Here is a 16,902-nt window from a genome sequence, read left to right on the forward strand (position 1 = left end):
AAGGATGCAAAGAAAAACAGAAAAGAGTTCTTTACCTAGGTAAACTCTAGAAGGAAAGGGATGAATCAGATTGGTCCACTGGATATTGATGGTTCAACTGTTGATGATCCTGCTCAGGTGGCTAACAAACTAAACGAGTATTTTGCATCTACATTCACACATGAGGAGTTATTCAGGAATGGGAATGCTAGAGGTGAAGTAAACTCTAGCAGTGAGCTAGATGATTTTGTAATAACTGAGAGGAAAGTGGAGGAGAAACTGTTGACGATAAATACAAGAAAGGCACCTGGGGTGGATGGGATCTATCCCATTATATTAAAGGAGGCAGCAAAGGAAGTAAGCAAACCCTTAGCCATAATTATGAGAGCTTCCTTTGACTCAGGGTAGATACCCATAGACTGGAGATGTTCAAATGTGACCCCAATTCACAAGAAAGATCAAAGGCTGACAAGTAATTATAGACTTGTGAGTTTAGCTTCTGTTGCAGGAAAATTAATGGAGGCACTGGTTAAAAACACTGCAGGGTCATCTACACAAGACTTCAGTTATAGCTTGGACACAGCATGGTTATGTTAAGGGAAAGTCTTGCCTGACCAATTTGATTGGATATTATGATGCAGTCACAAAAGAACTGGATGCAGGGAATAACTTTGATATTATATATTTGGATCTTAGAAAGGCTTTTGATACTGTTGCACAAGGAAGACTGCTGCACAAATTGAGTGGTCCTTTCAGCCTCGGATCACAACTTGAGGACCATCTCTTCTCCAATGGAGAAGAGATGGTCCACAAGACAGAGAATGGTAATCAACGGACACTGCTCGTTGTGGACAAATGTTATTAGTGGAGTCCCTCAGAGTTCAGTGTTGGGTCCATTATTGTTTTCTGTATTTATAAATGATATTGATGATGGTATATCAAGCTTAATGTCCAAGTTTGCAGACGATACAAAGGTTGGCAGAGTTGCTAAGGACACTACTGATGCTATGATGCTGCAACAGGATCTGGAAAGGTGGCAAATGAAGTTTAACATTGACAAATGTAAAGTACTACATATGGGAAACAGTAACTCCAGAGCAACGTATCAACTCTGTGGTTACACTGACAGTGGTAGAGAATGAAAAGAACATGGCGGTAATTGTGCAGGCAGATATGAAGTTTTCTGAGCAGTGCAGACGGGCTGCAAGAGTAGCTCATGGTGTCTTGTCAATGATATATAGAGGAATTTTTCTAGCAGGGATAAGAAGGTGATTATTCCCGTGTATAAAGCAATGGTCAGGCCACACTTTGAGTACTATGTACAGGTCTGGAGGCCTCATTTCAAGAAGGATTTAGGCTGCTGGAACAAGTACAGAGAAGGGCAACAAGATTAGTGAATGGAACAAAGGGTTGCTCTTATGAAGAAAGGTTTAAGTTTTGCAAATTACAGTGTCTGGAGACTAGGCACTGGCGAGGTGATCTGATAGAGGTGTATAAAGCCTTGAATGGTTTAAGCATGTTCAATGCTGATGGGATTCTTCCTCTTGCTCAGAATAATCACATGAGAGTATCTCTAAATAGGCCTACAAGGCTGGGACAATTCATATTGAACAATTAGACTTTACACCAGCCGGTATTCAAATAAACAAATTCCAATCTTGCAACTAAAACACTTTATTTGCAATAAAATAAAATATGAGCGTATAAAATGAAATGAAATAAAATATATAGTAGTCTAAAACTGATGTGATTTAATTTACAATAAAATACAAAAATATAAAATATGATGATAAAAGCAATAAAATCAATTAATAAAATAAAATACCGTAACAACTGTAGCTTTCGGAGATAGCAATCCCCTTTCTCAACAGCATATTTCTGCTGTGTGGCACATCCTTAAGTAGCAGATCCACGGCACTCATCACATGGTTCCTCGGGAGTAAGGCCGAAATTTCCCATTTATGCAGCAGAACCGGAAATGGCTAGGGAGCGTGCTAGCTGAAACCGTTCATCTCGCCCAAGAACCACGGTTTCCAAGAGAGGATGTAAACGTACACCCTTGTCTCTATTAATGGAATTGCTAGCTGCCCCAATACGTAAACTCTCAAGCCATTTACGGTCCCAGAACCCCTATGCATGATCCGTGATGACAGCATCCTCCGGGGAGATTTGATGTTGCTTCTCCCAAAAATATTCTGCCACGGCAGACTTCCCATAATTTGCGGACTTTATTGCATTCATATGCTCCCCCAGACGGTCTTTCAGTCGTCGCCCCGTCTCACCTACATAACACACCCCACAATCCGGGCATTTAATCTCGTATACCACCCCACTGTTGGCTTCTTTCGTTATGGGGGTCTTTGACACGAGATATCACTGTACAATCTCCGTCCAAGGGTGTACGTTTACATCCCCTCTTGGAAACCGTGGTTCTTGGGTGAGATGAACGGTTTCAGCTAGCGCGTTCCTGAGCCATTTCCGGTGCATAAATGGGAAATTCTGGCCTTACTCCCGAGGAACCATGTGATGAGTGCCGTGGATCTGCTACTTAAGGATTTTATATTTTTGTAAATTAAATCACATCAGTTTTAGACTACTATATATTTTATTTCATTTCATATGCTCGTATTTTATTTTATTGTAAATAATGTGTTTTAGTTGCAAGATTGGAATTTGTTTATTTGAATACCGGCTGGTGTAAAGTCTAATTGTTCAATATCACCTGAGGGGGCATAAATTCATATTGAGGAATGACAGATGTAGGATAGATGTACAGAAATTTGCCTTTAGCCAGCGAGTAGTTGGTTGGTGGAACAGACTTCCATCCCTTGTTGTGGAAGTTGATAGACTAAATTAATTTAAGGCTCAGCTTGACAGGTATTTCAAATGAACGGTGGGGTGAAATGGGAGTGGTGTTTTTTTTTTTTTTTTTTTTTTTTTTGGCTGATGCTGCATAAGCTTGCTTTCTTGCATCATATGCCTCTACTAATGCTAATGCTTTATCTCATGGCTATTCCCAACCTCATGTTGTTGGGCATTACAACATGAGGTTGGGAATTAAAATTAAAATACACCTTAAAATCTCGTCCTTTATTTAAACCTTAATTTTCTAATAAATGTGCTAAAGTTGTTCAAGAGAAGAATGTTGCATATTGTAATTGGCTTGTTTCCAATTCTTCAGTTTCATTTTCTGCCTACACCAAAGCTCGCAACAATTGTAAAACAGTTATTAATTAGTCCAAACTAGATTTTGAACAGGTTAAGAGTAGAAAGCTTGCTTCTCGCCCTAATAGTAGCTGAGCATTCTGGTCTCTTGACAAAGCTACTGGCTGCAACTTTTGCTATTCTTTGCTCCCACCTCGTTCAAAACCAGATGGTTCTATTGTCACTTCCCGCTAACATTCCATTTTTTCCCCAACTCATGTATTGATGATCTTGGTAACACACCTCCCACCATTCCCAACACTCTCCATTCAATGCTTCTTGTGGTCTTCCGTGAAAAGATTCCAGAAGGATTTTGACGAAACTTGATGTTAGAGGAAAGCCCCAAGATCCCAATGGTATTTCTCCATTTGTTCTCAAAACCTGTGCTCCTGAACTTACTCCTGTTCTTTGCCACCTTTTTCACTTTCTTATTCCAAAGTTTTCTTTCCTTCTGCTTGGAAATTTGCTCATATCCAGCCAGTTCCTAAAAAGCGTGACAAATCAATCCCATCCAAATTTTTTTTTTTTTTTTTTTTTTTTTTTTATGTGAACCCCAAACACGAGAGGTATTAGAACCTATAGTACTTGGTACCGTGCTTGGGTTGGAGGTTGAGAAGACGAAAGAAGATATTTGTTGACATTGGACTTGAACTTCTGTAGATTGTAATTTTCAGGAAATACGTATGAAGGAAGGTTGTTCCAGAAAACAGCAGTTGAATGAATAAATGAGGAAGATGAAAAGTTGGTTCTGTGGGTTTGAAGTTGGACAGTAAATGGATGTTGGCTGGTGGCGGCACATGTTCGGACTGTTTTGAAAGAGAGAGCGGGAATTATAGAAGCCAATTCAGAAGAACAGTGCCCATGGAAGTATCTGTAGAAGAGGCATGCAGCAGAAACAGTACGTCTATGAGAAAGCGAGTGGAGAGACTCTGTTAGAGATGAATCATTAATTAACCTAACTGCCCTCTTGTGAATGGAATCAAGAAGCCTGAGAGAGGTTTTGGGGGCACCACCCCAGATGTGGGAACAATATTCCATGGCAGGGCGGATTTGCGATTTATACAGAGTGAGCAGCTGTTTGAAAGAAAAGTAACGCCGAGAGCGAAAGAGAAAACCAAGTTTTTAAGATGCAGAGGAAGCAATATTTGTAATGTGCTTGTGCCAAGAGAGATTGGAAGTTAGGGTAATCCCCAAAAGAGACATATCATTTTGCCTAGAAATCGGAGTGTCACCAAAGATAAGCATAGGAGCAGAAGAATTCTTTTTGGGAGATATAAGACAAGACTGAGTTTTAGAAGGGTTGAAATCAACTAAGTTGTCTTTGCCCCACTGGAGAATTACCTGAAGATCGGCATTTAAGGAATTGGTAGCAGATTTTCGAGAAGTTGAAGCTGATTGAGCAGGGCAAGGTTTCTCAAAATGGAAAGTTGAATGCAATGTGCTATCATCGGCAAAACTATAGATAGGATTTCCAGTCAATGGAAGAAGGTCATGGATATACAAGAGGAAAAGAGTGGGGGAAAGAACTGAACCTTGGAGAACACTGGCATTAGTGGAGAAGTTAGAAGACAGAGAGCCATCTACCATCACCCTCAGTGAGCGATCAGAGAGAAAACTGGATAACCAATTACTAAAAACAGTTGGCAAACCATAAGATGGAAGCTTGCTTAGAAGACCTTTATGCCAAACACGATCAAAAGCCTTTGAGATGTCAAGAGCAACTACTTGTGTTTCACTGAACCTTTCCATTTAATTAGTCCATAAATGGGTAACATAAGCCAGAATATCACCAGTGGATCGTGACTGATGGAATCCATACTAGCGATCGTTGATCAGACGGAAGGTTTCTAGGTAGTTTAAGAGTTGGCGGTTAATTGATTTCTCCATTGCTTTAGAAAGAGTAGAAGTAATTGCAATGGGACGATAATTGGATGGGAGGGATTTGTCACCCTTTTTAGGCTGGATATGAGCAAATTTCCAAGCAGAAAGAAAAACACCTTTGGAATAAGAAAGTGAAAAAAGGCGGCAAAGAATAGGAGTAAGTTCAGGAGCACAGGTTTTGAGAACAAGTGGAGAAATACCATCAGGACCTGGAGCTTTCTTAGCATCAAGATTCATCAAAATCCTTCTGATATCCTTTTAATGGAAAACCACAGGAGGCATTGAATGGAGCGTGTTGGGAATGGTGGGAGGTGTTTTACCAAGATCATTAATACATGAGCTGGAAGAAAAAGGGATGCTAGCAGGTCAGCTTTATCCTTGGCTGAAGTGACAACAGAGCCATCTGGTTTGGACAGAGGTGGGAGTACAGATGGGCAAAAGTTGCGGCCAATAGCTTTCGCAAGGGACCAGAACGCTCGACTATAATTAGGGCAAGAAGCAAGTTTTCTACTCTTAGCCTGTTCAAACTCTAGTTTGGACTGATTAATAACTGCTTTACAATTGTTGCGAGCTTTGGTGTAGGAGGAAAATGAAACTGAAGAATTAGAAACAAGCCAATTACGATGTGCAACATTCTTCTCTTGAACAGCCTTAGCACATTTATTGGAAAACCAAGGTTTAGATAAAGGACGAGGTTTTAAAGTAGAGTGTGGGATAAAGGATTCCATTACTAAAAGAATAATTTCACTAACACAATCTGAGCAAACGTTGACATCAGAAGTTTTGAAACAGTAATCCAACCAAGGAAAAGAAGAAAAGAAGTCTCGCAGGTCATCCCATTTTGCATTCTTGTAATGCCAAACAACATGAGGTTGGGAATAGCCATGAGATAAAGGTTCCATTAGAGAAGAGACAATCACCAAGTTGTGATCTGAAGTGCCTAAAGGACCTCTCACTTCGACCATGTACTTAGAAGGGTTGTTTGTGAGAAAAAGATCAAGCGTATTGGCTGTATGATTAGGATTGTCCAGTATTCTTGTAGATACATGAACAATCTGTGCTAGGTCATTAGTAATTGCAAAAGCCTCAGCATCTCGACCTGATGGGTCGATGTGACTAGAAAACGGAAGCCAGCTGGAGTTGTGAACATTAAAATCACCAAGGAAAATTACCTCACTGTTAGGAAAGTTGGACTGGAGAAAGTCAAGTTGCAAAGAGAGGAAGTCAAAGAGCTTCAAGTGATTAGTGGTGTTGGGAGAACAGTAGAGACAACAGATAAATTTGACACAATGAGGTAGAGAGATTTTAAGCCAGAGAAGATCAAAGAGAGGAGATTCCAAATTGCCAAGTCTCTGACAGAGAATATCAGAACAGACATATGCACAAGTACCACCTTTGAGGCGAAAGGAATCATACGGCGAATAATTTGGGCACCTGAGATAAGCAGTACTTGAATCAACCGATAACTGAGATTCTGTCAGAAAAAGTACATGGGGTTGGCAGACTGCAAGTGGAAATGGACATCGTTGAGATTAGAATTGAGACCACGTATATCTGTGAAATGAATTAGGAAGTCCTTGGGAGGTTTAGATCTTTTCACAGATAAGCTTGCACTATTAGTTTGACAATTCATGGTGTATTCAATAGTAAAAAAAAGTGAGTGGGACATGCTGTATGAAGTAATGAAATTTTTGGATATGGCGTACACGTGGTAAGAATATACCAGATCCTTGACATAACGTGGCCTCGACAATGCTCCCTGCATACACACTACTCGGACTCCCTCCAGTCACAATCTGGCAGAGTAGAGGTAGCAAGATTATACACTAGCTGATCCGGAAGCCTCCTAGAGAGTTACCAATAGGTTCGGTCTGGTGTACTAACTAGCGGCCGGCCTGCGAATACCGTTTTAGAGCTGTACCCTCGAAATGTAAGGAATATTGGATCCCGCCACGACGTTCATCATAAATATTGTCCCATTACAATTACTTCTACTCTTTCTAAAGTAATGGAGAAATCAATTAACCACCAATTCTCTTGAAACTAGCTTGAAACCTTCTGTCTGATAAACGATCACCTTGTGTCTGATAAAGAATTGCCGGATTCCGTCGGTGTCGATCCACTGGTGATATTCTGTCTAATGTTACCCATTTATGGACAAATTCAATGGAAAATTTCGGTGAAACACATGCAGTTGCTCTTGACATCTCAAAGGCTTTCAATCATGTTTGGCATAAAGGTCTTCTAAACAAGCTTCCATCTTATGGTTTGCGAACTGTTTTTTGTAATTGGTTATCCAGTTTTCTCTCTGACCACTCACTCAGGGTAATGGTAGATGGCTCTCTGTCTTTAACTTTTTCACTAATGCTGGTGTCACCCAAGGTTCAGCTCTTTCCTCTTGTATATTAATAATCTTCTTCCATTGACTGGAAATCCTCTCCATAGTTTTGCTGATGATAGCGCACTGCATTCCACTTTCCAGTTTGAGAAACCTCACCCTGCTCAATCAGCTTCAACTTCTCGAATATCCGCTATCAATTCCTTAAATGCCATTCTTCGAGTAAATCTCTAGTGGCACAAAGACAACTTAGTTGATTCCAATCCTTCTAAACCTCAGTCCTGTCATATATCTTGCAAAAAGGATTCTTCTGCTCCTATGCTTATCTTTGGTGACACTCTGATTTCTAGGCAAGATGATATATCTCTTTTGAAGATTACTCTGACTTCTAATCTCTCTTGGCACATGCACATTACAAATATTGCTTCCTCTGCATCTAAAAAACTTGGTTTTCTCTTTCCCTCTCGGCATTACTTTTCTTCCAAACAGCTGTTCACTCTGTACAAATCACAAATCCACCCTACCATGGAATATTGTTCCCACATCTGGGGTGTTGCCCCCAAAATCTCTCGCAGGCTTCTAGAATTAATCTAACTGCCCTCTTCCATTCAGAAGAGGGCAGTTAGATTAATTAATGATTCATCTCTAGTGGAGTCTCTCCACTCGCTGTCACATAGACATACTGTTTCTGCTGCATGCCTCTTCTACAGATACTTCCACGGGCACTGTTCTTCTGAATTCGCTTCTATAATTTCCGCAATCTCTTTCAAAACAGTCTGAACACACGTGCCCCCACCAGCCAACAATCATTTACTGTCCAACTTCAAACTCACAGAACCAACTTTTCATCTTCCCCATTTATTTATTCAACTGTTGTTTTCTGGAACAACCTTCCCTTCTACGTATTTCCTGAAAAGAAGTTCAAGTCTAATGTCGACAAATATCTTCCTTTGTGTTCTCAACCTCCAACCCATGCATGGTACTAAGTACTATAGTTTCTAATACTTCTCGTATTTAGGGTTTTCATAATGGAAAAAAAAAAGAAAAAAAGGAGGCGCTTTCTTGCATCGTACACCTCAACTAATGCTAATCTGGGGATGATGTAGACCCACGATTTAGAATACAAGAAATCACGCTTCCCCCCCCCCCCTCCAACTGCTAAATACCATCAGAGACTGAGAAGCCTGCTAAAATCAAAGGGGGAACATGGTCACAGCCATAAACACTTACACAGTCCCAGTACTATCATACTATTATACTTCTTTGGGATCCTAAATTGGACCAACACCAAGCTGGAGGAGATTATGATATCAACCACCAAGATAATGATCAAGAGCAGCCCTACAGCACCTGAATTCAGCCATAAAGAGTATGACTATAGCCCGTAAAAAAGGTGGAAGGGGTTTGATTGACTATTGAACAAGAGAAGGCAATTACGAACTTGTGGGATTATTCTGAGGAAAACACGGCAGCAATCTACCAAGCAATTAGAAAGACAAACAGCAGACAACACTCAGCCTCAACAAGACCACACTCACACAGAGAGAAGATACAAAGACAAAAAGACACTCCATAGCAGACACTACAATGACTTCCATCAAGACTTCAGAGATTAAATGTCTTCCAATACTTGGAAAGCTCTTCCTCAAGGTTTCCTGCTCACCATCCAAGACCAGGTAATCAACACCAGTAACTAACAGAAATACATCGCCAAGGACCTCAGAGTAAAAGATGCCACATGGCTCCAGAAATAATCCAGTCACCACAGGATGCAGGGTAATCATCCAGGTGAAGTACACTCACAGACACAATCAAGTGGCCAGTATAATCAGAAGATTATACATCAGAAGCTAGCGCAAAAATACCAACTGTTCAAAGAAAATTTATCGTATTATGAGAACGAGCCTCAGGCCATACTAGAGATCTCTACTCACAGACTATACTATGACCATGCTGTAATAACGGACAAGATGATACTACACAACAGACCAGACATAACCCCCATCGACAAGAAGGAAATGGCTACCTACCTGATCGACTTGGCAGTGTCCAACACCAGCAGCCTCCCAGAAAACATACGAGGAAACGATCAGGTAGTACTCAGACCTAATACAGGAAGTCAAAGATATGTGGCATATGGAACAAGTAATGGCCATCCTGATCATTGTGTCAACCACCAGCATGATGCCAAAGAGCCTCCATAAGAACCTGGCAGCAACAGGCCTCCCAAAGAACATTTACATGGAACTCCAGAAAGTGGCATCCCAAACACCTGTAATTTAGTAAGAGAGTTCCTCGAGCAATAGTAATAATAACAATAATAGTAATTGGACGCAACCAACCACACCATGCACTTGTTACCGGTACCTATCATGGAGTGGGAAAAGAAAAACCAAAAACGAGAAAGAGGGCTTTTATTTATTTTTATTTTATTTTTTATAATAATAATAAAAACATGCAAGTTTCCAGTTTTAAATTTAAAAAAAAGACTGCTCTTACTAATAAACAGTTAGTTACTATTTAAAAAAAAATAAAGTAAATTTCTTTCTCACATTTTTTATAAGTATATCAAAGCACTGAGAAATGCTTTTTTTGATAAAAAATATAACTACAAACCTGTAAATGTTCCCTACATACCTCCGCAGTTGCCTGTAAAAAAATAATAAAAAAAAAGTAATTTCTATATCAAATTTATCATGCATTTAAAAAGACAAAACGAACAAGCAATGTTTAATTCTTGTTAATTTTATACAGATAGGACTAGGAAATGAATATTTATCCACACACACTAATGTATAATTTATATAATATATCAGATCACATACTTCCAGTATGGAATGTTAAAGAGATCAGTGTTAAAATACTTTAAACTTATACATATTCTTAATATCACAATAATTACAAAATAATTTATTCTCAAAGTAAGACATAGCTCAAGGAAGGTACAGCAATAACTTTTATAACACGTTTTCAAGAAAGTTTAATTAGTTGGGAAGTATTATCTAGTGAAATCATGTTGGCAAAATTTAAATTACAAGTTGTATGATGAAATTTGTCTATGCATATGGTCTATCTGAAGGTGGAAAAAAAAAAAAAAAAAAAAGTAAAATAAAGGCTTCCTTAATATGTCAAGATAAAACAACAGAAACTAAAGGCAAAAAATGGTAATAGTCGGAGATATATTAATGTCTGGATTGAAAAACTAACAAAGAGGAGAAAAATTTACGGTTTGACACCTTTAAAAAAATCTAAGGAAGTGAAGGGATACTTCATTTAAGTATACACATAAAAGTAAAAAAAAAATTTAAATATAAATGAAGGCTTACAAATAAACCATATTTGTTTCAGAATTTTTGACAATTTAATTAATTGGGCTGGTAGTGAACCTGTGATAATATACATGGTCACATGTATATAATGTAAAGGCAAGGTGGGTGATATCTTGGGAAAATTTAGAGAGAAGGAAAACCTGGCAATAATAGTAAAAGCTAGAAGAATATTATAGAAGTCATATGCTCTTAATTATAAAGATTATAGTATTTTACCATAACTAATTTGATTTGACTTTGGTTTTAATAGCACAAAAATGACTATGATTATAATGTGCCAAGACAAAGTTAAAATTTCAAAATTCGAGATTATGGTAATCTTTAAAAAGGTTACCTCATCAAAAGGTTACACAGTGAAACTTCTCCTAATGGACACCTCTCGTTAACAGACATTTTCAAATTCCCCAACTCACCTCCAATGGTTTTAACGTGTTTGCAGCTTCTGTCTAGCGGACATTCTCTGTAACGGACGCGGACAGGCAATCTGCACTGTTTCGTTTAGATTAGCACTTAATTTGATCTCCCCATAACGGACAGCAGGTGAGCTCACGGCCCTTTTTCTAGGAACGTTTCTTCCACGTATTGCCTCAATCGTGTGTTTATTTTCTATTTCCAATTCTCTGAATTTTATCAAGGTTTACGTCGCGGTTCTAAATCCTTTTTCAAGAATTTTAAGGCATAGGTAAAACTTCTGATGAATTCGGTGTGTGCAGGGGGGGGGAATATGGTCAGCCTTTCGTCTTTTCAGTTTTCAGTTTTGTTCAGTGTCGTGTGAAGTGCACAATGTCTTCTCGCAAGCATTTAACTTTATAAGATAAAGTCGAACTCATTAATGCGTATGATCGGCAAAAAAATAGTGTTTGCAATCTCGCTGCAAAATTCAAAATCGGGAAGACGCAGGTAAGCGACATCCTAAAGGAAAAAAATGAACTGCTCAAACAATTTTGGCAACACGGAAATGATCAGGTTCAAAAATCATTCCTGAAAATTGTTGGACTTCAAATTTGTCGTGCACGTGCTAAAAAAATTCCCATTAATGGGCCTATTATTAGGGAAAAGGCTTTGGAGGTTGCGAAATCTATGGGAGTAAATGAGTTCAAAGCTTCTGTGGAATGGCTAGACAAGTTCAAAACTCGGCATAAAATTTCTTAGAAAACCGTAAGTGGTGAAGGTGGATCTGTTGATACTGGGGTTGTAACAGTGGACCGTCAAATTGGAAGAGTTATGTCGTGATTTTGAAGCTAAGGATATTTACAACTGTGACGAAACAGGGTTGTTTTTTTAAAGCTCTTCCTGAAAAAACAATGAGTCTTAAAAACGAAAAGTGCCAGGGCAGAAAGATTTCTAAAGAACACTTGACTGAACTGTTGTGTACAAATATGCTGGGAGACTTTGAACAACCTCTTGTTATAGGAAAACCACAAAATCCTCGTTGTTTCAAGGGCATAAAGTTGAATCTTTTGAATGTTGACTGGAAGTCTAATAAAAAAGCGTGGCTCACACGAGATATCATGAGCGAATGGATAAGTCACTTTAACCAAAACATGATTCGTCAAAACAGAAAAATTATTCTTTTCATGGATAATGCTGCATCTCACCCGCACATTGAATTGTCCAACATTCAAATCTTTTTCTGCCACCAAACACATCTGCAGAGTGTCAGCCCTTGGATCAAGGGATAATAAAAAATTTTAAGCTTCACTACAGAAAACGTGTTTTAAGACATCTCACTGCAAACATGAACGATGTAACATGTGCGAGTGACCTTGCAAAGAAAATCAGCATCCTAGATGCGATTCAATGGATTTCCTCTTCAGTAAACGCAATTAGAAAACAAACTGTCATGAACTGTTTTGTAAAGTCTGGCTTCTCAAACGCAAAAACTGAAGTTGTGAACAGCAATGTGGAGCACCAAGAAGAACAAGAACTTCAACATCTATTGATAATGTACGATACTTCCACTGCAAGTGACCCTGGCTACAAAGATGTAGACTCAAACCTCACTACAGAAGATAGTGCTCTAGATATCAACGACATTATCATGGATATTTTTCAAGAAGTTCCTCATGAAGATGAAGAAATGGAAGGAGGTCATTCTGTCGAAGAACATATTAACGACGAACCACCGATTAAAATAGAAGAAACGCTCATACAAATCAATTGTTTAAAAATGTTTTTCACCGGTGAAGAAGATACTGAAGGACTTTCGATGGTTTCTTCAATCCAAAAAAAATGTTGAAAACAAAATTATCAGACGGAAGAAGGTGCAGAAGAAAATAAGTGATTACTGTATGTATTTTACTTAATATAAAGTCATAATATGCATAGCACAATTGTATGTACAGTGAAACTTCCCTTTAAAGGACAGCCACGGGGAACGAAAATGTGTCCGTTAGAGAGAAGTGTCCGCTAACAAGAAGTCGGAGGGAGAAAAGAAAAAAAAAAAGAAAGAAAGAAAGAAAAATCGTTAAACGTTTAATGTAAAATTAAATTAAAATATATACAGATTTTAAACAATATTTTTGTAAATAATATACATACAATTGTGCTATGCATATTATGACTTTATCTTAAGAAAAATACACACAGTAATCACTTATTTTCTTCTGCACCTTCTTCCGGCTGATAATTTTGTTTTCAACATTTTTTTGGATTGAAGAAACCATCGAAAGTCCTTCAGTATCTTCTTCAGCGGCGAAAAACATTTTTAAAATTGATTTGTATGAGCGCTTCTATTTTCATCGGTGGTTCGTCTTTAATATGTTCTTCGACAGAATGACCTCCTTCCATTTCTTCATCCTCATGAGGAACTTTTTGAAAAATATCGATGATAATGTCGTTGATATCTAGAGCACCATCTTCTGTAGTGAGGTTCGAGTCTATATCTTTGTAGCCAGGGTCACTTGTAGATGAAGTATCGTACATTATCAATAGATGTTGAAGTTCTTGTTCTTCTTGGTGCTCCACATTGCTGTTCACAACTTCAATTTTTGCGTTTGAGAAGCCAGACTTTACAAAACAGTTCACGACAGTTTGTTTTCTAATTGCGTTTACTGAAGAGGAAATCCACTGAATCGCATCTAGGATGCTGATTTTCTTTGCAAGGTCACTCGCACATGTTACATCGTTCATGTTTGCAGTGAGATGTCTTAAAACACGTTTTGTGTAATGAAGTTTAAATTTTTTTATTATCCCTTGATCCAAGGGCTGACACTCTGCAGATGTGTTTGGTGGCAGAAAAACGATTTGAATGTTGGACAATTCAATGTGCGGGTGAGATGCAGCATTATCCATGAAAAGAATAATTTTTCTGTTTTGACGAATGATGTTTTGGTTAAAGTGACTTATCCATTCGCTCATGGTATTTCGTGTCATCCACGCTTTTTTATTAGACTTCCAGTCAACATTCAAAAGATTCAACTTTATGCCCTTGAAACAACGAGGATTTTGTGGTTTTCCTATAACAAGAGGTTGTTCAAAGTCTCCCAGCATATTTGTACACAATAGTACAGTCAAGCGTTCCTTAGAAATTCCGCCCTGGCACTTTTCGTTTTTTAGACTCATTGTTTTTTCAGGAAGAGCTTTAAAAAACAACCCTGTTTTGTCACAGTTGTAAATACCCTTAGCTTCAAAATCACGACATAAATCTTCCAATTTGACGGTCCACTCTGTTACAACCCCAGTATCAACAGATACACCTTCACCACTTACGGTTTTCCAAGAAATTTTATGCCGAGTTTTGAACTTGTCTAGCCATCCCACGGAAGCTTTGAACTCATTTACTCCCACAGATTTCGCAACCTCCAAAGCCTTTTCCCTAATAATAGGCCCATTAATGGGAATTTTTTTTAGCACATTCGCGACAAAACCACTCATACGTAACATTGTCAATTTGAAGTCCAGCAGTTTTTGGGAATGATTTTTGAACCTGATCGTTTCCGCGTTGCCAAAATTGTTTGAGCAGTTCATTTTTTTTCTTTAGGATGTCACTTACCTGCGTCTTCCCGATTTTGAATTTTGCAGCGAGATTACGAACACTATATTTTTTCCGATCATACGCATTAATGAGTTCGACTTTATCTTTTAAAGTTAAATGTTTACGAGAAGACATTGTGCACTTCACACAACACTGAACAAAACTGAAAACTGAAACAGAAAAGACGAAAGGCCGACCATATTCACCCCCCCTGCACACACCGAATTCATCAGAAGTTTTACACGTGCCTTAAAATTCTTGAAAAAGGGTTTAGAACTGCGACGTAAACCTTGATAAAATTCAGAGAATCGGAAATAGAAAATAAACACAAGATTGAGGCAATACGTGGAAGAAAAGTTCCTAGAAAAAGGGCCGTGAACTCGCTCGCTCGCTGTCGGTAGTGGGGAGATCAAATTAAGTGCTAATCTAAACGAAACAGTGCAGATTGCCTGTCCGCGTCCGTTACAGAGAATGTCCGCTAGACAGAAGCTGCAAACACATTAAAACCAATAGAGATGAGTTGGGGAATTTGAAAATGTCCGTTGTAGAGAGATGTCCGTTAACGAGAGGTGTCCGTTAGGAGAAGTTTCACTGTATATTATTTACAAAAATATTGTGCAAAATCTGTATATATTTTAATTAAATTTTACATTAAACGTTTAACGATTTTTCTTTATCTCTTGTGTATGTAATTGTATATTATTTACAAAAATATTGTTCAAAATCTGTATATATTTTAATTTAATTTTACATTAAACGTTTAACGATTTTTCTTTCTTTCTTTTTTTTTTTTCCTCCCTCAGACTTCTTGTTAGCAGACACTTCTCTCTAACGGACACATTTTCGTTCCCCATGGCTGTCCGTTAAAGGGAATTTTCACTGTATACATAAAGATAAATAAATAGAATGCAGTATAAGGGTGCCTACACATTGCTAAGCAAGCGTTGCAAATTGTCGTTGTTGCAAGTTGAAAATTCTCGGAATCTGAGCTGTCTGGAAATTCTTAAAAAATTTTGAGGATAGAATTTTAGAACAGTAAATTATATTCAACTATTAAAGAATAAGTGTATTTGCAATAAAGGAAATTTATTTTGTATTTATTTTCTTCTCTGCCTTTTGCTGTTGTGCTCGGCATTTTTTGGCACAGGGCCCCTTAGGCCATTTGTGCCTGTTCGTTAACATATGAATAAATATTCTATATTATAGTTATCAGAGATGATTATATATATTTATGCATGTCAACTATTGAAACAGAGCTTTGAAAGCTGTGCAATTGCCAAGTATATGTTGTAAAGTTAGAGATTCCTGAATGTTAGCAAGAGAGCGAAAACTGGATTTCCCGATACTTGAATATTGAGGACACTATGAGAATATGTTTGATTGTTAATTGGGATTGACAGAAGGAACATTGAGGAGGATTCTCCCGCATAAGCAAGAACAGATGAGTTATACATGAAGACCGATTTGGAGTCTTGCCAAAATGACTTCTCGCCTGCTTCTCATGAAACTAGAAGTCCACAGTTGGGGTTCTTTTTTAATCTGGAATAATTTGTTATTGACTTGAGTTTGCCATAGTTCAGCCCATTGATTCCAACATGCTGTTCTAATAATGGATCTATAATCAGTGTATGGCACTTTTTGATGGCAGAAAGATCCATTATCAGGATGTTCAGCAGCATGATCTGTGCTTTCATTACCTAGGATGCCCACATGACCAGTGATCCAACAGAATGTGACCATCTATTTGGATGTTTGATATTGATATAATTGAGACCAGATCTGTTTCAGAATGGTGGGAAAAAGTAGTAGATTGAATGACAGTGACTGCACTTAAGGAGTCTGTGTATATAAGAGCATGCTTGAATTGCTGCTTGGTTATATTATCTAGGGCCAGTTTTATTGCATATAATTCTGCAGTATAGATACTACATTCTGTAGGAAGAGGCACAGCTATTGAGATTGTAGACATAATTGCTGCAGCACACCCACAGCTTCAACTGTTTTTGAGCCATCAGTATAAATAAGTGGTTTCTCTGAGTTTTTTAAGGTGTGAGCTTCATGTAGTTGCTGTAAGTTGTTTGGCAGGGAGCCTTTCCCCCATCTCAGAAAGAAATTATCACAGGGAGGTGTCGATTCAATCTAGGGTTGTTCAGGAGGAGCAAGGTCTTCAAGGATTTGCTGAAAGTTAATGTTCC

General features: G+C 38.2%; 1 protein-coding gene across 10 annotated transcripts in view; it reads right to left on the reverse strand.

Moving 5' to 3' along the window:
• The window catches only part of LOC150084898 (uncharacterized), a 437,743-nt gene that overhangs the window by 130,348 nt on the left and 290,493 nt on the right, over window positions 1–16,902 (reverse strand). For 6 of the 10 annotated variants that reach the window (XM_090376690.1, XM_090376692.1, XM_090376686.1 and 3 more), the window contains exon 15: window positions 10,019–10,051. The exons of 2 other annotated variants lie outside the window; for them this stretch is intronic. In XM_090376690.1, the coding sequence (XP_090232816.1) occupies window positions 10,019–10,051 (33 nt within the window). The remainder of the gene's footprint in view (window positions 1–10,018; window positions 10,052–16,902) is intronic. 2 more of the 10 variants (XM_090376693.1, XM_090376688.1) reach the window with 1 other exon arrangement.

The sequence above is a fragment of the Mastigoproctus giganteus genome, chromosome 6 (assembly GCF_048544385.1).
Source record: "Mastigoproctus giganteus isolate SK-2022 chromosome 6, ASM4854438v1, whole genome shotgun sequence".
NCBI classification, from domain to species: domain Eukaryota; kingdom Metazoa; phylum Arthropoda; class Arachnida; order Uropygi; family Thelyphonidae; genus Mastigoproctus; species Mastigoproctus giganteus.